This window comes from Barbus barbus (assembly GCF_936440315.1).
Source record: "Barbus barbus genome assembly, chromosome: 27".
NCBI lineage: Eukaryota > Metazoa > Chordata > Actinopteri > Cypriniformes > Cyprinidae > Barbus > Barbus barbus.
In genome coordinates this window covers 30,223,404-30,247,882 of record NC_136755.1, presented here as the reverse complement: position 1 = coordinate 30,247,882, position 24,479 = coordinate 30,223,404, and the positions used below count along the sequence as shown (strand labels likewise).

The 24,479-nt window shown below is 36.9% G+C and overlaps 2 protein-coding genes across 3 annotated transcripts in view; both read left to right on the top strand.

Moving 5' to 3' along the window:
• The window catches only part of LOC306847098 (autotaxin-like), a gene marked incomplete at its 5' end in the record, with an annotated part of 29,071 nt that extends 18,473 nt beyond the window's left edge, over nt 1-10,598 (top strand). The window contains 10 exons of the mRNA XM_079380871.1: nt 183-246; nt 320-407; nt 491-660; nt 734-791; nt 3,639-3,778; nt 3,878-4,001; nt 4,728-4,805; nt 5,298-5,430; nt 5,628-5,781; nt 9,070-10,598. Of these exons, the coding sequence (XP_079236997.1) occupies nt 183-246; nt 320-407; nt 491-660; nt 734-791; nt 3,639-3,778; nt 3,878-4,001; nt 4,728-4,805; nt 5,298-5,430; nt 5,628-5,781; nt 9,070-9,240 (1,180 nt within the window). The 3' untranslated portion in view covers nt 9,241-10,598. The remainder of the gene's footprint in view (nt 1-182; nt 247-319; nt 408-490; nt 661-733; nt 792-3,638; nt 3,779-3,877; nt 4,002-4,727; nt 4,806-5,297; nt 5,431-5,627; nt 5,782-9,069) is intronic.
• A 620-nt stretch (nt 10,599-11,218) lies between these two features.
• Nucleotides 11,219-24,479, top strand: part of LOC306847099 (ectonucleotide pyrophosphatase/phosphodiesterase family member 3) — a 34,446-nt gene continuing 21,185 nt past the window's right edge. Inside the window, exons 1-14 of one of the 2 annotated variants that reach the window (XM_079380872.1) lie at nt 11,219-11,306; nt 13,797-13,887; nt 14,470-14,601; nt 16,068-16,193; nt 16,629-16,689; nt 18,346-18,443; nt 18,512-18,591; nt 21,045-21,164; nt 21,234-21,343; nt 23,086-23,151; nt 23,551-23,623; nt 23,888-23,996; nt 24,078-24,200; nt 24,290-24,321. In XM_079380872.1, the coding sequence (XP_079236998.1) occupies nt 11,268-11,306; nt 13,797-13,887; nt 14,470-14,601; nt 16,068-16,193; nt 16,629-16,689; nt 18,346-18,443; nt 18,512-18,591; nt 21,045-21,164; nt 21,234-21,343; nt 23,086-23,151; nt 23,551-23,623; nt 23,888-23,996; nt 24,078-24,200; nt 24,290-24,321 (1,260 nt within the window). In that variant the 5' untranslated portion in view covers nt 11,219-11,267. Of the gene's footprint in view, nt 11,307-13,796; nt 13,888-14,469; nt 14,602-16,067; nt 16,194-16,279; nt 16,299-16,628; nt 16,690-18,345; nt 18,444-18,511; nt 18,592-21,044; nt 21,165-21,233; nt 21,344-23,085; nt 23,152-23,550; nt 23,624-23,887; nt 23,997-24,077; nt 24,201-24,289; nt 24,322-24,479 lie in introns of those variants that run through there. The other variant, XM_079380873.1, reaches the window with a different exon arrangement.

Below are 24,479 nucleotides of genomic sequence, written 5' to 3'. Positions count from 1 at the left end.
GCGTGCACAACCGTATCTGTGTGTGCAATTGAAGATCGTATGCTACAAGCCCAGTATAACCGCTGACAGGACATGTGGCCTGACAACATCCCATCTGACCTTCTGAATTCTGAAGATTTCTTCAAAAAACCCATTTTAGTTGAGAGTAAGATGTGATATTTGTTGTGTGTGTGTGTGAGCAGAGATCCGGCTACCTGCGGCTTCTTTGGAGATCATGGCTTTGACAACAAGATCAGCAGCATGCAGGTAAATCAATCAATCAGTCAATCAGTACAGTAACCTGTCCATCAGTCTTATCACTCTTGTGTTTTTCTCACAGACGATCTTTCTGGGATTTGGACCGAGCTTCAATTTCAAGACAGAAGTGCCTGTTTTTGAGAACATTGAGCTGTATAACGTCATGTGTGGTGAGAAGATCCCGCCGGGTTTATTTGTGGTCTTCAATTATGAGAATCATGACAGATAATGGAGTGTGTGTGTGTGTGTGTAGATCTGCTGGGTTTGACTCCGGCTCCTAATAACGGGACTCACGGCAGTCTAAACAGCGTCTTGAGGAGCCCCCCCTACACCCCTACACAGCCAGAGGAAGTGACATCACCCACGCCTTTAGCCCCGCCCTCTGAGGTGACCCATGACCTGGGCTGTAACTGTGACGATGAGGTCAGCGACACACACACACACACACATGCGTGTTCTCTACAGGTCAGTGGATTGAGTCTCTTCTCGTTCACAGAACAACATTGAAGAAAGTTCCCAGAGGTTTCCTTCCGCTACTGATGGACTGTTGAGCAGTTAAGATCCCTTTCACTTTCACATTCATGTTCACATCCTTCATTAACATGTCATGTGATGAAACGGGAGGAAGTGTGTGTGTGCTCGTGTGTATGCAATATAACATAACCAAAAATATAAGTATTGGGGTTCAGTGTTGGGGTAACGTTTTACAAGTAACGCGAGTTACATTATCAGATTACTTTTCCCAAGTAACTAGTAAAGTAACGCATTACTCTTTAATTTAGGAGGAAATATCTGAGTTACTTTTCAAATAATTAACAGCAGTTTCTGATGTATTGAGTGACAGCTCTGGTGTTGAGAGAAATCGGGAGTAAGAGCAGAGTGTTGTGTGTGAACATGATCTTACTGTAGTTCTAGACTAAATATCAACATGATCTTACTGTAGTTCTAGACTAAATATCAACATGATCTTACTGCAGTTCCAGACTAAATATCAACATGATCTTACTGTAGTTCTAGACTAAATATCATCATGATCTTACTGCAGTTCTAGACTAAATATCATCATGATCTTACTGTAGTTCTAGACTAAATATCAACATGATCTTACTGTAGATCTAGACTAAATATCAACATGATCTTACTGCAGTTCTAGACTAAATATCTACAGGATCTTACTGCAGTTCTAGACTAAATATCTACAGGATCTTACTGTAGATCTAGACTAAATATCTACAGGACTAAATCTCATCATGATATTACTGCAGTTCTAGACTAAATATCTACATGATCTTACTGCAGTTCTAGACTAAATATCTACATGATCTAGACTAAATATCTACATGATCTAGACTAAATATCTACAGGATCTTACTGCAGTTCTAGACTAAATATCTACATGTATTTACTCATCTCACCTGCACTAAAACACATTCAGTGTTCCTCAACATCAATAAAAAGTCAAATGCAAACTCAGAATGTTATACAAGCCTGCGATTAAATAGGTTAAATAAGACAAACATTTATATAATCCCATTTTATCCACTAATGTCTTTGCTGCTGACCTTCAATGATTCAATTCAATCATACTAATTAGCAAAAATGACACATTTGTGTTTGATTTTAGTTATTGCTGAATGGTGTTGAACTTTCTTCTCATATTCTTCATGTGATTAGTTTGAGCGGCGCCCTCTACTGTACAGACCTGAATCTACATTTCCTTCAGTCTGAGCCGGATTCACTTCACTTTTGATTTGAAAGGGCGTTTACATTTGTAAAAGAATAGCTTTTTTTTTTTATATTAAAAACAAAAAAGCAAGACCTGCCCAGATTTAAAAAGTAACTCAAAAGTAACGTAACGCATTACTTTCCATAAAAATTAACTAAGTAACGTAATTAGTTACTTTTTTTTTTTTTTTTTTTAGGGAGTAACACAATATTGCAATGCATTACTTTTCAAAGTAACTTTCCCCAACACTGTTGGGGTTATTATAGTTATCAGGGACGGATTATGACACAGGTGCCCTGGGCACAGACTGATTAAAGGCCCCCCTCAGTTGAAATGGCACTCATTTTTTCATTAAATTCAAATAGTGATGGATTCTATTTACGCCAAGTGAAAATAGCAGTACTTTCTACTTGTCGCAAAATAGTGACAATTATCTGCACTTCAGTATTGTATTACATTATAAAACAGTATGCATTAACGTATTGAGTGTACATTTTTAATAATTTTAATTCAACTTATTAAATGGATGCTACCTTATTGGTACAATAAAGCCCTCCCGAGCCCTACCCAATACTTCAACTTTTTGATTATTTCTTTCATTTTTATTGACAAATACTTTTACGAAGTGATATGAGACTTGAAAAGGGAGAAAAAAGTTCGGCAAAACGCAGGTTCGAACCCAGGTCTATCGCGTCAAAGCATGCGCTTTACCATCTGCGCCACTGGATCTCATGATTAAAAGCCGTTTTTTATAAACTTGGCAGTCCCTCTCACACGTTGGTGGGCGGAGTTACTGTGAATAGTCTCTGCCAAAAGTCGGGCAATTTGCACTGTGTAAATATAATTTAAATGGAGTCTCAAAGAACATTATCATTAGCAGAATTAAAGCACTCTCAAAAACTCCCGTTAATCACTGAAGTTGTTTACAATGTGAAATTAATATCTTGCTTGCATCGTACGCACTTCTGCACTTTGTTTCTGATGAGAGAAATCTGCAGAGCAGAAATCATTCAGGGAGCGCGCGCAGTTAACAAAACAGCCTCTTATTGGCCGTTGTACTCATAAGTTCAACAGAATCATGTGATTGGTTATAATGCGCAGTGCTGTAGAAAAACATGGCTGTCTCTGGCTCCGTGCCAGCCAGCGGCGATGAGCAAACAATTTAGCAGCTGATGATGTGCCGCACTGAATGATCCAATTACATCGGTGTGATTGTTTATTAAATATAAAAAATATTATTAGGCTATTTTTTGTCTCTTGGAAGCTGCATTCAAAATCCTCTTGCCTCAAAAATCTGAGGGGGAATCACGGTCCGGGAGCAGCAGTATTTCGGCCGGGCCCCTCTGGTCCAGTGCCCGGTAGGCCCGTGCGGCCCTGATAGTGAACTAAAACCAGGAAACATGTTTTTAACTGAAATAAAATTAAATAAAAAAAGCTTTTCAATTTATTTCAGATAGTTGTCTGTTTAGTTTATCTTGTACTAAATAAAATAAAAATAATAAATAAAACTAAGCAAGACGAGGAGAAATGCACCTTTTTTTTTTTTTTACCAAAAACATTAGAAGTGCACCTTTTAGTGTTATTTGTATGTAATATTTTGAGGAATGATTGTCCAGGCAGACAGAATGAGTGAATCTCTTGAGCGTGTGATTTTTGATCGTGTGTGTTTGTGCAGACGTCACACACCTGCCATACGGCCGTCCGGCGGTTCTCTTCCAGACGTCTTACACACAGCTGTGTCACTCGGATTACTGCAGCGGATACAGTCACGTCATCAACATGCCACTGTGGAGCGCGTTCACACTCACAGCACAGGTGCGCAGATGTTCCTCGGAGCCGTGGCGCCACGTGTGCCCTTCTGCCTCTGCCTCTGCCTGTCCCCATAAACCATAAAACCCAAACGTGTGTGTGCAGGTGGATGTTCCGGCCGTGTCGTCCAGCGAGTGTGTGAGAGCAGACCCTCGTCTCGATCACACGCACACATGTAACTCGTACACCCAGGAGCCAGACGTCACGCATGCTTTCCTCTACCCACCGGGTAAGTCACACACTCATCTGTTGATCTGAAATCAAGATGATATTTCACTGAATTAAAAAAAAAATTAACCTCAGTGACGCCTGATTTCAGAAGAGGTCTCGCCATACTTCAGCTAATTAATCAAAGACTATTGCTTTTTTTTTTTTTTTTTATCAAAGTTTGATGAAATGTTTAAACATGCAAATAGATTGCATACAGAAATTTAAGCATTGGTTCATAATTCTCATTTGATTTTGTCATGTTAAAGTTTTTTTTCCGAGGATATTCTGTATTTCTCTCTTTATCACTCCATAAATCAGAAAATACTGTCAACAGACAGAGAAATTTTTTTTTTCTATGTTTTTAGGAGTAAAATGTATAAATCAGTGTGAAGTGTGAGATGGAGGGGATTGTTACTTGTTTATTTATTTTGTGAATTGTGTGAAGATGTTAAATGTATTTGTGTGGTGAAGCCAAAGACAAATTTCCACTTGTGGATAATAAAGTGACTAAACTAAACTAAATATGAACAAACCATCAGAATATAGAGAGGATTGGAATTGAAATCTACAGATGCAGATAAAGAGCAATAAAATAAACATTTCAATGTGTGTTTTGGATGTTTCATGATATGGAAGCAAAATTGACCAGTGCATAAAGCAATGGTTTGCCTGTAGTGTCTTGGCTCGAGATGATTTCCAGGTAAATCTGATGTATGTGTTGAATGACTGCTGTTGATCTCTGTAGATTTCTCTGTTACGGCTGAATCCAGATATGAGGCTTCACTCATCACAAACACCGTTCCCATGTATCCCGCTTTCAAGAGTGAGTGCTGTACTGCCAACACTTACTTACTAAATATGATTCACAAATGCATGCACAAAGCTGCGCTTCAAGACTCTCAGCATTGAGTGTGTGGAAAATTAGCTGGAGTGAAAACTCATTTGATTGGTTAAAAAAATTGAGGCCTTTTTAAAAACCACAGGGCAGGAAAGTTTGAAAATGGGTACCAATCCAGAGCAATCCACACAATGATCCGCAGAGCAACGATCAGTGCACGTAAAATCAGAAGTGCAAACTTGCATTTGTGAATATGAATTTGCTGAGTTTGTGAATTGCTGTTTATATAAAAACTGATTTGTGCATATGAATTAACTCATATTTTAATTAAATATACTTCACAAATACATATGTATTTTAGCTCCATTCACTGCTGCAGTTCAAACAGAGTAACGTATGATTGAAAACATGAAACATCACACCTAAGAATAAACGTGTTGAGAGAGAAATGAGACTAAATAAACTGTTTGTGTGTAGGGGTGTGGAGTTTCCTGCAGAGGGACGTCCTCAAGAGATACAGCCTTGAGGAAAACCGCATTAATGTGATCATGGGACCCATATTTGACCACGATCATGACGGACTGAGAGACCCAGAGGAGAAGATCAAAGAGTGAGAAACTCACAACCCTGACCCTCAAGCTATGTTTATTAACATGTTTAAATTGTCAAATTAATTAATATAAAATAATTCTTGTTAAATATTTATTTTAAATAGAAATCAATTTTAGTTATATGCATGCATTATATATAAATATTTTTAAATGTAATTATTTCAGTTATTCTCTCCTCTCCTGCGGTGTGTTGCAGGCTGGCGCTGGGCTCCGTCTTCATCCCCACTCACTTCTACAGCATCATCAGCAGCTGTGAGAAGCTCAACGAGACGCTAGACGAGTGTGACGGAGATCTGAGAGTAACCTGCTTCATCCTGCCACACAGACCGGACAACAGCGAGAGCTGCAAAGTCAGTATCTCTCTCTCTCTCACACTCACACACACTCACAGTGTACATTACTCTGAAACTTAAGTAGTACCTGCAAATCTTCGTAGGTCTACGAGTGCTCTGGAATAATCGTAAATCCCTATACATGCATCACAAGACAGAATTATGAGGTCACCTGCAGGCCAATCGGCAGATTACACCTTTAACTTTATTCAATTGCAATGTGATTTTATAATTAACTTCTGATTGGACTTTATAGGCTACACTTTATTTAGGTTTTTTTTTTTTTTTTTGTTTAAATGAATTTATAAATTAAATTAAAAATGGGCAGAAAAAAAATAGAAATACACATCTAAATGACTGAACAAAAAATAAAATAAGTAATGTAGGAAATATGTTTTCAAAGACTGGGAAAAATAGGAATAAAATCTGTTAATAACTTGCTGACGTGCATGAAAACCCGCCATGTATTGGATCTGAAATAACGCCTCTACAGATATTATATACTATATAATATACAATTACAGTTACGAGCCATTCTATAAATGGACACTTCAGCCCTTGACAAGCGGATAGGTGCTCCTCAGTAGCATTAATATTAATATATACCCTACAGACAAAGAAATGTAGAAATAAATAAATGTGGAAATGCATACATTTTAAAATAAATAAATGGGAGGAAAAATATAGAAGGAAATAAAATTATACATATTATAAATATAATTTTTTACTTTGTGAAATTATATGGAAATTCAATCCTGCCATAATTAGAAATAAATGTACATTGAACCTCCCAAATTAATGTAGAAACATGTTTTTATTGGCATCTTTTTACTAAGTAGCCCATTTTAATGAAGTATTGATACCAATACTGCTACTGGTGTCTCTAATTAATAGGTAAAATTGAGGGAAAATGCATTTAATATAGCCATTCAACATTACAGTATAACTGAGCCATTATTTTTAACATTTTAATAGGCTCTGAAATATTAAGTGATTTTAAAACAATCTTCACATACACTTCACTATAAATTGCATATGCATAAGCTATACAGATTCATCTTTATTAATCAGTCGAGTGATTTCTCTTTTTCTTTAGTTCCTTCATTTTGGCAGGTTTTACTTTAAATTGGCCAGTTACCTTGTAAACGTAGTCTTAAATGACCGTAAAGAGCGGCTCGGTGTGTACAGTATCCCTTTTAAACCTGGCTGTTCTTCTCTCTGCGTTGCATTGTAATACTTTGAAAAAGTTTGCCTGCCAATTGGCGACTGACACGGTTACATGTACTCGCCAACACAGATTTTTACTCATATTTGGTGTTTGGCGAGTGTTCATTTTAGTGTCATTATACAAATTTACGTCCTCATTTGTCCCAAAAACACGCGCGCACACACTAGTGATGCACTGGTCGGGTTTTTTCCAACCCGTGGGTCCCGCTTTAATGAAATTATTTGGCCCGTCCTGCACCACTGTATCTATTTTTACAACCCGCCCCCGCGCATCACTAACACTCACTCACTCATTAACACACACACACAACAGCGAGAGCTGCAATGTCAGTCTCACACACACACACACACTTGAGAAATGTGAAGTGTTTGTAAGATGTTCTCCTGTGCATATAATATGAATAATGTGCGTAATTATTATTAGTGAATATGATGTGTGTAGTTTGTCATGTAGGTGTGAGGATTGACCAGCAGATGGAGCCATTTAGATTCTAAATGACACCAGACCACAACACACACACACACAGAGAGTGAGCTGTTAATTAAGCCACAGTGACACTGCTTTATGATTCACCAGTAAATTATATTAAATGTGATTTATATTCTTAACGCAATGGTGAAAAGTACAGTTTGGAAAGAGCAGTGTTTGCTAAAGTCTGCGGTTCAGACGGTGAGTCAGTGCTGACGGGCGGATGAAGTTCAGATAAAACCCTCTGGCTTCACCTTTACACAACTGCTCACATCTCAACGTTACCTCCGCTCTTCCTCCTGGACAACACGGCAGAGTAAATTATCTTCAAGACTGTGCTCAAAGTCTGAAATCAAAGATCTCCGTTTAACCCAGTCATTTTTCATCAAATAATCTAAGCTGCTCCACATTCATACCACAGTTCCAGTTGGGACATTGTGTAAAAAGCAATACAATCTGATTTTGTTCGTTCTTTAACTTTTATTTAACTGACAAAAGTGCAAAGAAAAGTTTTCACTGACCAACATAAATGTGTTGTAAATGAATCGATTTTCATGAACTGAAAGTTGGGACAGAGGCACGTTTAACACTGTCACGTCAACTTTCCCTTTAATTACAATGTTTCATTGTTTGGGAATTGAGGATTCTTATTGTTAAAGTTCTGCTAGCAAATTGTTTGTCCAGTCTCTCTTGAAACAAGCCTTCAGAAGCTCAGCAGTCTGTGATCGTCGTTGTGATTCTCCTTTTTCATGACTGGTCATACATTTTCAATCGGAGTCAGAACTGGACTGCAGGCAGGCCGGTCTAACACATTCACTCGGAGTCTACAAAACCACGCTGTAGTAGCACATGCAGAATCAGAACTGACATTGTCTTAATCTACTAACCATAGACTTCCCATGAAAGACATCATCTTGATGGCAGTATGTCTCTGTGCAATCCCAATATAAGCCTCATGTCACTGGTACCCTCACACACACACACACACACACACACACACACGCCGGTCACCCATGCTGTTTGCTCTGCTGCACGCAGATGTGTGCTTGTGCTTCTGCCGCTAATTAAAGTCTGGATGGTCCCTCTTTGAAGACAGAAACAAGTTGAAATGCGGACTCATCTGAGGACAGCACACTTTTTCACTGTGTTTTTGACCATCTGAGATGAGCTCTGGTCCATCACTGCATTGAATTGATGTAGAGCTTTCTCCTGGAGTAACAGATATTCAAGATGCATTTCTTGATGCAGCAGCAGACTGTGGTAAATGACAGTGGTTTTCTGAAGTACTCCTGAGCCCATGTGGATATATTTAACACTGCAGCATGACTGTTTCTTACGCAATCCCATCTGAGGGGTCAAAGGTCAAGCACATTCACTTGAGGTGTCCTGCCGTGCATGTACTGGGATTTCTCTGGATTCCCTGAATCTTTTCACAATGTTATGTACAGTAGTTGAGACAAATTTTATTTATGCATTTAAATTTTGGTTCTCTTGCCTTTTTGGTTTACTTTCTCATATTTCAACAGGAAATACATGAATACAGACAAGAAAGCTACTTCTGAAACCGTTTTGTGGCATGTTAAATGAAATGCTAACCCTGTGTTCTGCAGAGCTGCGAGGCCGAGTCTCACTGGGTGGAGGATCTGCTGAAGTTACACACGGCTCGAGTGAGAGACGTGGAGCTGCTCACGGGACTGGACTTCTTCCGCTCCGCCGCGCTGCCCTACACGCGTGTGCTGGCGCTCAAAACACACATGCGGACCTTTGAGGATGACGTGTAACGTGACGTCTAACACTCACCGCACCCCACACTTCCACTGTATAGTTTTATACACTGTCGTATTTATTATTCACCTTCAAGCTGATAATGATGAAACCGTCTCAAGGCTCACAACAAACAAGCGCAGTCCCACTTCAGCCTCCAGCTCCTCACGTCTGTAAACCTGTGTTCACGCCGTCATGCAATTACCAGATTCCCAGGTGCGCTCACATCCTTGCGAAACTTGGAAACTTTTCTTTTTTTTTGGTACACTCACACTTGTGCAATATCATGGAAAAAAACACATTTAAAATTGCAGCAGCTTGAGTTTTGTATTTTATTTTTAGTATAATGATTCCTATAATTGACTATTGTTAATATCATAATGCAAGATTAATCTAAAATCCAAACCAAAGAACATACAATAGTTACATTTTAGTCGCTATAGTACAAAGGCAAATAAACTATGCATTTGCATAACGACTCTAATGCCTAACAGTAAAGTTGCATTTGTTAATATTAGTAAACCGCATTAGCTAATATGAACTAACTGAAATACATATAGCATTTATTAATCTCTCACATTTTTAAAATGAGATGCATTTACTGATGGATGCAAAAGACTTAAATTCAAATTCATAATAAATAAACAACTATTTTAAGCTTAAAAATTGTGATTATAATTTAAAAAAAATGCAGGATTTCATAGTCATTTGGCTTCTCCAGTAAATGTATGTTGATTTAAAGATGTGTAGATATTTGACCTGGAAAACAAGAGAAATACTGAAGAACATATTTTGCAGTGCAGTTAATATTCACTTTGACGTTTCCTAATACATTAAATAATATTAACATACAAATTATAATTTTCATAATGGCGCTGAGCTAACATGAACTAACAATGTACAGTTGTGTTTTTAATGACTAACAAATATTAAGGAATACTGTAAGAATCATTATTGTTAGTTAATATTTGTTAATGCATAAAGTCATCAACTGATAGGAGTTCATTGTGAAATGTTACCAGTGTCTTTTATTTGTGTTCTGGTTTTATCTATTGATTATTTAGTCTTTCCATAGAAAGGCATGATTGCGAGGATGTGATTGTTCCAGGTTGTTTAGTAGTTGCGGTAATTATGACGTGGTGAACGCAGCGTGTAAACTAAGTGTGTGTGTGTTAGTATTTGTCCTGCTGGTTTCTCTGTTCGCTCTGGATTTGTCTTTAGCGTGTAAAAAGTGTGAGAACACAGGTGTGAAAGGTGAATTTGTGCGTGTTCAGTGATCGTGAATCTGCTTGCTGATGGCAGGAGACAGTCATGTGACCATCATCTGAGCAAGTGATGCTGTCTTACTAATGAGTGTTAATGATTACGTTCCATCAATAAAATCAACAAAAAACATGGTTTGTGTCACATGTTGCTGTTCACATACATCTGCGTGTGCATTTGGTTCTCACTCTGCCCTGTTTATTACCAAACTAAAATGCAGATAATCTGATACTGAGCAGTAAAATATTAACACTTGTTTTTCAACCTCATTCTCTCCAGTTTATCTGCACCAGGGTTATTGCAATAAACTGAAACTCAAAACTTAGTTTAAATTGAAGTATTTAACTGAAACTCACAAATAAAATGTATAGATACTAAATAGACCTAACACCTCAAAAACAGAATTATTAAAGCTTTAACCAAAATTAAAAGAGAAACAAATTTAAAATATTAATAGTATATCAATGACTAAAATACATTGATCTGCACAATATCTAAAGTCTGATCATCACGACATATCCTGCAATAACCATCTCAGTTTGAGCAGCTTGTATTATTAGAGGAAATGTTTGTACTTTCATAGTTATTCAGAAGTCCCAGCACTCAAATAGAAATACAGTTTAACTTAGATACACACGTGTGTGTGTGTGTGTGTGTGTGTGTTATCAGCTGCTGTTCTCAAACAGTCCAGAGTTCAGACACACACTCCAGCACTACACGCGCGCGCGCACACACACACACCTGGAGAAGGTCTGAGTGTGTTTCGGTTCTTCTCGCCGTCATGGAGTTCAAGAGTAAGCAGAAGAAGAAGGTCCTTGTGGTGAGTTGAGACTCTTTTCATCTGATTATTAATGTATCGATCTCATAAATCCTACTGGATCCAGTGAAAGTCATGTTTTTGAGTTTATTAGTTGAGTAGTTCCTCTTATTGACTCCAGTTTGATGGTAGAAGGACTGATTTGGTGAGTGTTTCTGTAGGATCATCTGTGGAGGATCAGAGAGGTTTCATGAGCTCTAGATGAATAATAATGTCCCATCACAGTTATGGATTGGCTTTTGTTAATGAGTGTGAGATGTTCATTCATGGAAACCTCAAACACACTCATCAGCAGTCAGACGGGCTCTAATTGTTTAAAAACAGTATTAACATGTGTATATATGTGTGTATATATATATATGCGTATATATATGCATGTATGTGTGTGTATATATATATATATATATATATATATATATATATATATATATATATATATATATATATATATATATATATATGAAATCTATTTTACTGTATGCACTGTTGATAATTATATTACAAATTCTAATGGACAAATTTTTCATATTGGAGAAAATGAATTGTGAATATTGTCAAAGCTAAATGCTTGAATATTTAGAAAAGGAAACTTGAAAAGAAAAAAACGGAATTTGGGAAAATAATGTTTAAATAATTTAACTGCCATTTTGTTAATATGTAATCATGCAATCCATAAAGTAATTATAATTGCTTATGAGCATTTTAAAATGTAATCTAATCTAATTGCATACTTGATTTTTGGAATCTGATTATGTAATCCTGAAAATATGTAATCAGTTACTACACACGACTGGCAATGGACAACTGAAATACAAAGTCTGAATATTTTACTGAGCTATTTCATTTTTATGGAGCCATGAACGGAACGTGACGTGTGTGTGTGTGTGTGTGTGTGTGTGTTTATGTGGTTTATGAGGACACAAATGTGTATAATGACATGGGTATGACAGAGGTATTACAATATGAAGGTGGTTTATGAGGACACTGCCTATGTCCCCGTAATTCAAAAGGCTTAAAAAACATACTAAATGGTGTTTTTTTTGAAAATCTAAAAATGCACAAAGTCTCCTGTGAGGGCTAAGTTTAGGTGTAGGGTTGGTGTAGGGCAATAGCACACACAGTTTGTTCAGTATAAAAACCATTACACCTATGGAGAGTCCCCATAAACCACAAAAACCAACGTGTGTGTGTGTGTGTGTGAGTGTGTGTGTGTGTGTGTGGTAGGGATGGGAGGATTCGCTCAGTGCATCGGCATAAAAAGTGAACGATGTGATGCATCGGTTTAAAAAGTGTGCATCGGATACAAGTTGTCATTTATACCGTGATGCATCATTTCTAATATATTTGCATCGGTAAAAAACGGTTTATATATATATATATATATATATAATTTTTTTTTTTTTTACTAGAGGATGCGCTATACTTTTTATTTAGAAAGTGACCAATAAACTGTGACCAATATTTTATTTGTAGATTGATTTCTCTTCTAAACTGTTTCTCAAGCGCGTGACGATGATGAATCACAACAACAGCACAGAGACCCGAGGAAACACAGATTAGTCCAAAACCTGACTTGAAATAACAAATCAAATCAATCAATCAGGGCTAAAGGGGTTCCATAAACGACCAATTACCTTTTTAAACTTAAACTTTAATTTGAATGCTTTAAAGAGCCATTTTAGATTGTAATGTTCTGCAAACTATAAAAGGTACAGCTGTTATAAAACCAGGTTACTATAGACCAGGCTAGTTTCCCAGCGTAAGTTACCACTAAACTTGATCTAGGCCTATGATAAATGTGCTTTATGGAACCAAATCATTTGACAATGAGTCAGGTTAACTGAAATAAGGCTGGTTTATTTGGTGAACTTGTTTTATGAAACAGGCCTCGAGGCGTTAAAAGTGACCTCCATTGCATCGAATCGCACTGCATCATAATAGAGCTGAATCATATCACATGCATCGCTAGCTGCTGCATATATATCTCATATGTCATGAGATGCACTTCCCTAGTGTGTGTGTGTGTGTGTGTGTGTGTGTGTGTGTGTGTGTGTGTTAAACAGATGGAGTGAAGCTGATATAAATGTGATGATGTGGCCTGATAAACTATGTTATGAAATATCAAAATACAATCACAGATCATGTTGTGCTTCTTTTTTCTTTTCTTTTTTGATAAGGAAATAATGCTTTTTTTGCACTTTTTAAAAGTCTTTTTAATTTTCTTTCACATCAGGGGATAGTTGCATTAAGTGCCACTATGCAGAATGCTGAGACGCTGTCTCAAGGGAAAATCAGTCTTACCCATCTGTTTTTATGCAAACTGACTTAAGTTATGAGAACTTTTAAAAACAATGAAATGATAAAACTTATTATAAGACCATTCTAAGTTAATGCTCCTGCCCACTAGTGTTTAGAATCTCTGAATTATTATATTATATTGGATTATAATGTTAAGCCTCTGATGTTTTAACGTGTGTGTGTGTGTGTGTGTAGATCTCGGTGCTTCTGGCCGCGTGTGTGGTGGTGATCATTCTGGGTTTGGGTTTGGGTCTCGGTCTCCAGCTGCAGGACTGCAGGGATAAAGGTGAGAAACACATCAACATCAGCACCTTGTGTTTAACACAGAAATAGATGAAAAACATTAAAGACAAACTTCATGTTGACTTGAGAAAGCCTAGCTAGAAAGTTTGGAGTGAGCTTGAAGTTTGAATATTTGTAATATTTTGAATAGTTTAAGTGTAAAGATGTCAAAGATTTTAAGTTTGCCGTTTAAAAAAAAAAATAGTTTGAAGATTTTAAGTTTTAAAAAAAATTAGTTTGGAGGTTTTAAGTTTGTGGTTTAAATATTTTAAGTTTGGATATTTTAAGTTTGAAGCAGTTTTAAAAGCTTAAAGTCTGTTTTTAAGGCCATACTGTCTCTCAGATGGCTAGGTAGGTAGGTTGTTATGTGGTGTCCAGGGTATTCTGGGTATGCTATGGTGTTGCTATGCTATTGCCAGATATTAAACATGATATTTTGCCTATTGAAAATTATATTGTTAGAACCATTTTTTTTTTGTATTAGGACATTGTTTTATAATGAAATAATGACATGGACGTTCACCTATCCACTGATGTGTGTGTGTGTGTGTGTGTGTGTGTGTGTGTGTGTGTGTGTGTGTTTCAGATGTGTCGTTGTCCTGCAGGAATCGTTGTTACGAGCCGTTGGATGTGGATTCAGCGTCGTGTCGCTGTGATAGTCAGTGTGTGGAGACTCACAGCTGCTGCTTTGATTATAAAGACATCTGTCTGCTGCCTAGTGAGTGCCCTTAATGTGTGTCATCATCTAAATGTCTGCTCTTGTGTCTCTGATCTCATATAAACAGATTTACAAAAATATCAACAGACATTTGACAGATTTTTAACTAATGGTTCGACTCAGTTATGATATTACACTGCCTTCATGTTTTCTAAATCAAGTTAGATGATAAATTATTCCCTCTATAGAAGCATCTGTTAAGTGTCAAAATATAATAAGCAACCAGCCTGTCCCAAACCACATTATTCATTTATTAATTTTCAGCTTGAATTCCTGCTGATGTTTGCTGTGACTGATTTCTTTATTGATTTATTGCAATTAAGGCAATTATGAAAAATTATTGCAATTTTAACTTTCACCATTATAATTGCAATAATTTTTACATTACATTTAGTCATTTGGCAGATGCTTTTATCCAAAGCGACTTACAAAGTAGAAGCAAACAGGCCAACGAGAGAGCAACAACATACAGTATATATCCTTTTACTGTATAAAGTCTGATATTTATTATAATTGCCTTTAACTGTACTCAATATACAAGCTATAATAAATCTAATGGGACATTTCATGTAACATTACTGTAAAATACTGTTCAATTTACAATTTTTGGAAGTGAAAAAATGTTTTAGTTTCTCTGTACATTAGAGTTAAATGTTCCATCTTATGCTGTTAAATTAATTTATATTGCATTGTTTTAGTGTTGTGTGTCTTATGATGTTTTGTATTTGTGTGTGTATGACACTGTGTGCACCTATATATTGGTATTTCCATCAGCTTGTGGAAGCGCTGTTTGTATCGATCATATGTTTTATGCCGGGTGTCCATATGTTATAAAGGCACTAGACACATTAGTGACCCTGCAGCACAGAAGCAGTCATCAGTAGCACAGGTATATCTGTAGAAATAGCCAACAATACATTGTATGGATCACAATTATACATTTCTCTTTTATGACAAAAATCATTAGATATTAAGTAAAGATCATGTTCCATGAAAATATTTTGTACATTTCCTACCATAAATATATCAACTTAATTTTTAATTAATTTTCTCAATATTTAGATATTTTCCAGATTTTCTAATAGTTGCATCTCAGCCAAATATTGTCCTATCATAACAAACCATACATCAATGGAAAGATGATTTATTCAGCTTTCAGATTTTCATTTAAATCTCAATTTTAAAAAGATGCCCCTTATGACCAGAGTCACATATTACTCATTTGATATATTAACAATATTTAAGTTAATGAAGTACACTTTTTTTTATTTTTTTTATTTTTTTTTTTTTTTTTACTGTAAATTTAAGTTCAGTCTGTAAAACGTATATTTTGTAAGGTGATGTTCACAGTTGCTGAACATTACCATAACCTCAGGGATGTTTAACAGATGGAATATTAACACAAGCATGAGAATGTGAGTGTTATAACAGGAATGTGAATGAAACGGTAGAGCTGTTGTGTGCAGCTGAGAGCTGGGAGTGCACTGCGCTGCGCTGCGGAGAGAGACGGATGACCGACAGCAGGTGCCACTGCTCTGAGGACTGCATGAGCGCAGGAGACTGCTGCTCCAACTACAACAGCGTCTGCAAGGGTGAGTCCCACCTTCATCAGCATCATCATCATCATCATCATCAGCAGCAGCAGCAGTGTGTCTGTGCTTCAGGGACTCGGGCGCTTTCTGCAGCAGGAGTCTGATGTGTGTTGAGTTAAAGCACACACTTCATTCTGAACCACACAAACAGTGACAGCATAGAAAATTAATCTGTAAATAAGTCAAAACTATTTCAGGTTTCTCCCCAAAAAAATGGTTTAATTCAGTGTGTTACTTTCTATTTCTTTGTAGTAATTTCTGAAATTCACTGGCAAATTTCTGAGTGAAAAATGTTTAATTTTACGAGTTATAAAGATTAACAATGTCACATTATTTTAGAGTGTTTTTGAGTGTTCAGTATCAGAGTGACAAATGCATTGAAGGCCAAATATCTCATGATTTTAATCTTCCAATATTCTTCTGTGTGTGATGCAGGAGACACAGAGTGGGTTCAGGATGAGTGTGTCGACATGAGCACTGCCAAATGTCCCGCCAGGTAACACACACACACACACACATTTGTGACCCTGGAGCACAAAACCAGTCATAAGGGTACATTGAGGTAAATTGAGATTCATACATCATCTGAATAAATCATCTTTCCATTGATGTATGGTTTATGATCGGACAATATTTGTCTGAGATACAACTATTAGAAAATCTGGAATCTGAGGGAGCAAAAAAATCTAAATATTGAGAAAATCTCCTTTAAAGTTGTTCAAATGAAGTTCTTAGCAATGCATATTACTAATCAAAAATGAAGTTTTGATATATTTACGGTAGGACATTTACTAAATATCTTCATGGAACATGATCTTAATATCCTAATGATTTTTGTCATAAAAGAGAAATGTATAATTTTGATCCATACAATGTATTGTTGTCTATTGCTACAAATATACCTGTGCTACTCATGACTGCTTTTGTGCTGCAGGGACACATATTATGATCATATGCTGTAAAAAATCAATCCAGTAAAACTGAGGAGTTCTGTTGAATTTCTGTCTTGAATGAACTCAAATCAAAGTGAAGTGAACAAAACCTGCACTGAATCTCATCACAATCATGATGTAGAAAAGCCTATTAATACTCAGATAAAATCAGAGAGGAATTACACAGATGAGAAACAGATGAGATGAGATGTTACAGTATATCAGAGTTCACACGCTTCATTCACTGAGCAAAGACTGGAATATACAACATGACTTCAGCATGTGAATTACTAATGAATCGCTACACCGCTGAATCAGTCATAAAGTAAAGAGTAAAGAGACTTTATTGTCATTGTAGTTATACAACGAAATTTGTTTGGTAGCTCACAGAGGCCAGCAGCAGTAAAACAAGAAAGCAGCACACAGAACATAGTAAATGTAGTAAAAGTATAAAATTACTGTATAAAATAAAATAAAAAGGCACTTAGTATAATAATAGACAAGATAAATTTAAGGATAGAAATGTAACAGTATTTACAGTATAGTAGTTGAGTGCAGACATGAATGTCCCATAGAGTGTCTAGATAATAAAATATAACACTATTTACAATGTGGTAATTTAGTGCAAACATTAATGTCCAATAAGTGTCTTGAGTCATGAGTGAATCACTGCAGCTCTAACAGAGGTGGGTAGAGTTTTCAAAAACTTTAATAAAAGGTGCAAGTATTTACTCAAGTATAATAATCTTGGTAGTTACTTCAGTGATCCTTAAAGAGGACAAAATATCCTTAATGTTGCTAGTTACTTCGGATCTTCAGATTTGGTTTCAGTTCACTTCATAACGCTCTATGTTCATTGTATTCTTCAAATTTGTGTTATGAATAAGAAACAACTTCAGATGATTCAGTGCTTGCAGGAAACTGAACAAATCGTTCAAACTGATTTGCAAACCAATTCAGACCATTTTGCCTACTTGTTTGATTGAGGTCTTGGAACAGAATCGATTCATTTGTGAATGAAGCATCACTCATGCCACACAAAAAAAGTTTAGCTATAGAAAAAACATGGTTACACTTTTACAATAGTACATTTCCGTATTAATATATAGAGTGATAGTCAATGTGAAAAGAGCAAATGGGAGAAGCAGATGAACACAAAACATCAGAACAGCATGAAGTTAAAGGGTGAACGTCTTCACTCATATGATGTGTTTGTGTAGTTTTAAGAGGCAGCCGCTGCTGTTGGTGTCTCTGGACGGTCTGAGAGCCGAGTATCTGCAGTCGTGGCATACGGTCGTGCCAGTGCTGGACAAGATCCGTGAGTCAAACACACACACACACGTGTTCATCCTCTGTAATCCACTAAACCGCGGTGTGTGTGTCCAGGACGCTGCGGCACATCGGCGCCCTTCATGCAGGCTGTGTTCCCTAGTAAGACGTTCCCTAACCACTACTCCATCATCACAGTGAGTCATGTGACACAAACACACTCCTCCTGCACCGTCCTGTTCCGAAGTTTCAGAAATTCCTATTTTGTAAATGTCTGTGGCTGCTGATGTTGTTATATCGCTTCTCCTCGAGAAGCAAGGAGAAGGGATATAACAACATGTGACCCTGGACCACAAAACCAGTCATACGGGTAAATTCTGTTATTTCTACATCATCTGAAATCTAAATAAATAATCTTTCCATTGATGTATGGTTTGTTATGATTGGACAATATTTGGCTGAGATGCAATATTTGAAAATCTGGAATCTGAGGGAGCAAAAAAATCTAAATATTGAGAAAATCTCCTTTAAAGTTGTTCAAATGAAGTTCTTAGCAATGCATATTACTAATCAAAAATTAAGTTTTTATATATTTACTGTATGAAATTTACTAAATATCTTCATGGAACATGATCTTTACTTAATATCCTAATGATTTTTGTCATAAAAGAGAAATGTATAATTTTGATCCATACAATGTATAGTTGGCTATTGCTACAGGGTTCCCACGCTTCTTGAAAGTACTTGTATTTCAGTCATATGGATTCAAGGCCTGGAAAGTACTTGAAAACAAACATAGGTCCTTGAAAGTGCTTGGATTAATCTAGTATATGGTGCTATTTCAAGAATGGTCCTATATGTGCTGTCAAAGACAGAAGGAAACGGCACTAATGATTGGGCTGGAGATGGGGTCGTGTGTTGATGCGCAGCTAGAGCCCTGCGCGGGACACTTTTCCTAAACCCTGTCCCGCTCCCGCAAACATTCTAATATTGTTTATCATTTTCATGCTATCAATATGCGGGGTATTAAAATCAATAAGCGCTCGCAGTTCATGTTCCATTTCGAGATCAGGCTCTCTCTGAGTAAAGTGAGCACATCTTACAGTGCGTACATCATTATTAGGCACGTTCATATTCTGATCATATTTGTTTATTCCAAGCACATTTGACCAATTCCAAACCACACCAATCTTAAATAATGTATTTAATCATTAATGGGTGGTATATAATTGTCCGTGAGGGCTGGAAGTGAAAAACTCCTTATATGCAGAATTATAAGTCAGGTTTTCTTTCACATGAATTGAGCCAAAAAAGAGATTGAACTCAGACTGAAAAGTCAAAAGTGATTAAATCCCCGTGAGAAATATTCCAAATACAGAAAGTGCAAAGTGAAGACATGACCATCGGTCAGTGAAATGCTCACTGGGTCAGCGGCGTCAGAACAAAACAGCTGGAGAAGAAAAGACACGTTAACTACAGAAGAATGAAGATGAATTAGTGTGAAACCATCAGGAAACATCAGTCTCCAGAAGAACAGTGTATCAGCTTCTCAGAGACTTTGCTTGGGTAAGAAATCCTAAAAATGACCCTCTCTTCATAAGAATAACATGCTGAAGTGTTGTGAGAGACTGGTTTGTTGTACAGGCTTTATAGACCGATCAGTGGAGAGTGACTCTTGAAGGACCAGCACCACATCTTCTTGTACCACCGTTTCAAGAATTGATCTTCCACAATCTGCCGCTCATTTTCAGTCAATCTCTGCAAGACAGACTTTTCAGGATAGAAGATGGACTAAATATGAACTCCCGAAACTTACTGCTTACACTTAGTGAAAAGTGTGTAGTTTAAAAGCAAATAGTCCTATTTTTTCTTTTTTCTTTTTTTGCCGTTTTGCATTTTTTTTTTTTTTTTTTAAATGAATTAATATGAATTTCTTCTTTTTCATAAAAAGAAGTCTTGAGCATCTGCATTCCTCTTAGGTCAAAGATGAAAAAATGGGATTTACAATAATAATTTTGACTTTAGTTATTTATTAATGAGTAATGTCTCTATTGAGAGAATGTGCTAATTTTCAATGTTAACAGCTTTTACCTTGTTATTACAATATTTAACAACTTCAAAAATTAAAAAATTGTATTTGAATATTACTAGTATTGACTTCAATGTATTTCATTAAATTCCTTTGAACACGGCTGCTCAAAACGGTCTACATTTATGAAACCTATACATTCAAAACATTATTATCTCTCCATTAAACTCAAAAGATCCTGATGATCAGATTTGAGACGCACTGATTTTCTAGAAAATGATTGATGGAGAATCAAGTAAAGCTGAGCTGCTTCAGTCCAGAAAGAGTTCATCTGGAGATATGACTGCAGTTATTCTGATCAAAATCAGTCCAGATTTGACCCTGAAGCAGCCGCTGAAGCTGGACGCTTGTACAGTTACACTAAAAGAGCTTTTACTGGAGAAAACACTCTAAACTATCGTCCAGAGATTGTGTGTGAAGCAGGTTTAACAGCATCATGTTGATTGTTTAGAGTCTTGGAAATTCCTGCTCAAACATGATGAAGTGTCTTGTTTTTGTAAGGTGTCTTGGATTAAAGTGTGTGAGTGCAGGAAGTGATGTCATGTGTTTGGTCTTGTTCAGGGTCTGTACACTGAGTCGCACGGGCTGGTGGATAATAACATGTACGACCCCGTGTTCGACGCCTCCTTCAGTCTGTCCAACAGTGAGAAAAACAATCCCAGATGGTACCAGGGACAACCGGTAAACACACAAACACACACGCATCTGAGACCCTGATGTCCTGTGCTGACCTTTGACCTCTGACCTCAGATCTGGAACACAGCCATGTATCAGGGGCTGAAGGCGGGAACATTCTTCTGGCCGGGATCGGATGTGGCCATAAACGGGAGTTTCCCAGATATCTACATGAATTACGACGGGTCAGTTTTCCACACACACACACACACACACACACACACACACACATCACATGGTGAGGACGGTTTGTGCGTCAGATTCATTCCTGATAGTATAAACAGTGTTCAGTGATCAGGTGGGGAGTATCGTCAAGGCCGCAGCTCTTTGACGCACTGTATTTTATCAAATAAATAACGTGCATTCACTGGATAGTGCAGATGTTATCAGATGGTGTCTGTTTTTGTTTCATCACTGTTTATAAATATCTGACCATGCACTGACTCTGGGTCTCCTCTGCATTTGTTTAAGATTTATGTAGAAATTGTGTAGTTGTGTTTAATGTAGTCCATGTGCTTGTTTACTGCTTTAAACTCTGGAAAAGTGCTTTAGAAATTCAAATTATTACTATGATTAATAGTAGTATATCTAGTGTTTTATTTTTATTAGTAGTATTAGTATTGCTAGTATTAAATTTAGTATTATTGTTAGTATTCATATTAAAAAGTATTATTTTAAATATTAATCTTATTGTTAGTATTATCATTTTATTAGTAATAATATTAATTTTATTAGTAGTAATAGTTTAAATTATAGTATTAAAATTAGTAGTAGTAGTAGTAGTAGTAGTAGTAGATCAATTTTACTTTTAGTATTAATCTTCGTTTTAATATTATTCGTTGCATTAGTTTTAATTTTAATATTGGTATTGGTTTTATCATTAGTATTCCTATTAGTGTTAGTATCTATTTTAAGTACTGGTATTTGCAGTGGTATTATTAGTAGTGTTATTAGTATTACTATTATAATTTGTATTAGTTTTATTATTGCTGTTATTAATATTAATTCTTGTCTTATTATTAATATGTAGTTGTAGTAATGGGTTACATCTACCTGCTGTCAAAAATTCAATTTAGTACATCATCTCACAGAACAAACTTAAACATGACTGAACATGTGACCTGATCATACTGTGTGTGTGTGTGTGTGTGAGAGAGAGAGAGTGTGTGTGTGTGTGTGTGTGTGTGAGAGAGAGAGAGTGTGTGTGTGTGTTTAACTGTTGGGGAGTAACAGTTAAAACCCATGGACCAGGTGTGATGAACAATGACCAGGAGTCAGAGATGGGATAAATTAAAGAGAACTTTACTGAAGAAAATAGTTCACAGTTTCATCAGCAGAAGTCAGCTTCAACACTCGCGATGCAGTTTGTAGGCCGTTCTGCGTACGCATACTCTAACAGAGGTCACTAATTACGTCAACACATAGATAAGCAAGATTCTGGTTGGTAGATAAACTTTGAAAATCTCCACACATGGACGTAAAACTGGAAGCATATCTTCTAGTGATTATATTTGGTGACAATTGATCAGAGTTCAGACGCAATAGGTCTCTCCAGAGACGTATCTCTGTTACCCTGGACATCATGGTGATGGCAAATTATGATTTCCTCCTAGAGCTCTCTCTCTGCACCTAGCTGCAAAGATAGACATTCACACACATACGCAGAGAACACTTATCTGTACTTCAAAGTTGCCGGGCTCTGCCCTGAATATTATTAAATATTGTTAACTACACACACACACTGAGATCAGCTTCTTAGAGAGTAACAAGGCAGACGTAAGCCATATTCAACTTATTTTCTAACATGCATAAATGTAACTTTGATAAATAATATTCAAGAAATATTATAATTAACATCAATATGAGGGCCATTGTAGATCTGCAATCCACTCCTTCAGTGTGTGTGTGTGTGTGTGTGTGTGTGCAGGAAGATCCCGTATGAGGAGAGGATCTTCAGTGTTCTGCAGTGGCTGCAGTTACCAGAGGACAGACGGTAAATCATCTTCATCACTGTCCTTCATCACATCACGCATCTGAATCTGCAGGATCTGTAGCTCTGTGTCTTTAGGGAGTTTTCACAGCTGGAGCGTCTTGAGTGTTTGTTTCACAACCCGTTACATTCACTGCAAAAAAAACAATCTTACTTCGATTTCTATATTTAATTTGTGTCGTTTCCTGAACAAAGATCTGAACATTCCTAAAACAAGAGACATTTAAGTGACAGAAGATTAATTCTTATTTTCTGAAACTGATCAAAATGAAGTGAGTTCATGCTTTAAACCAGAAAAAAATCTGTCCATGGGGGTCAGAAAAATAAACTTCATTCAAAGGCAAAATAAGGTTCACTGGACGTTCATCAGTCAGACGTGTCTGTGTGTTTCTGCTGCTGTAGGCCAGATTTCTTCACAGTATACCTGGAGGAGCCGGATAGCTCAGGACACAATTATGGACCCGTCAGTGGAGGGGTGAGCACAAACACACATACTCTAAGCATTGTTTATCAGGCATCACAAGCAGATGACACACACTCACTGGTGTGTGCTGATGATATTTCTCATCACTTCCTGTCTGCGCTGACATATGAAGGCCAGAAGCATCAGATGATGTTGATCTAATGCCACAAACAGCTTTAAAACGCTGATTTATATTGAAAAACACTTTCAAAATCAAACCATCTGCTGACATCTGTGTGTGTGTGTGTGTGTGTGTGTGTGTGTGTGTGTGTGCAGCTAATCTTAGCTCTGCAGGGCGTGGACAGAGTCATAGGTCAGCTGATGAACGGCCTCAAACAACTCAACCTTCATCAGTGTGTCAACATCATTATCGTCGCTGATCACGGTAAAACACACCCACACACACACAGCTGTGAGGAAACACACTATGTGCAAGTGTGATGTGTGTGTGTGTGTGTGTGTACAGGTATGGAGGAGACCAGCTGCGAACGTAAAGAGGCTCTTCAGGATTTTATAGGTGATGTCAATCATCTGTTTGTCAATGAGGGGCCGTTTGGACGAATCAGAGCAAAAAACACAACACACACCTGTAAGTCAAACACACACACACACACAGTTAAGATCAGCCCTAGTGAGTGACGTGTCAGTAACGTGTTTGTGTGTGTGTGTCTTTGACAGTGGACGCTGTTGGACTCGTGGCAAACATGTCGGTAAGAGTCCCTGCATACTACAGTACAAACTACACACTTCCTGCTGATGTTTATAGATGGTATTCAGAGCGGGATTAAAATCATTCAATAAAACTGTTGTTGTTAATTGAAATAAAGCTAAAATTTATTAAAATATAAATATACTTAAATTTGTTTTG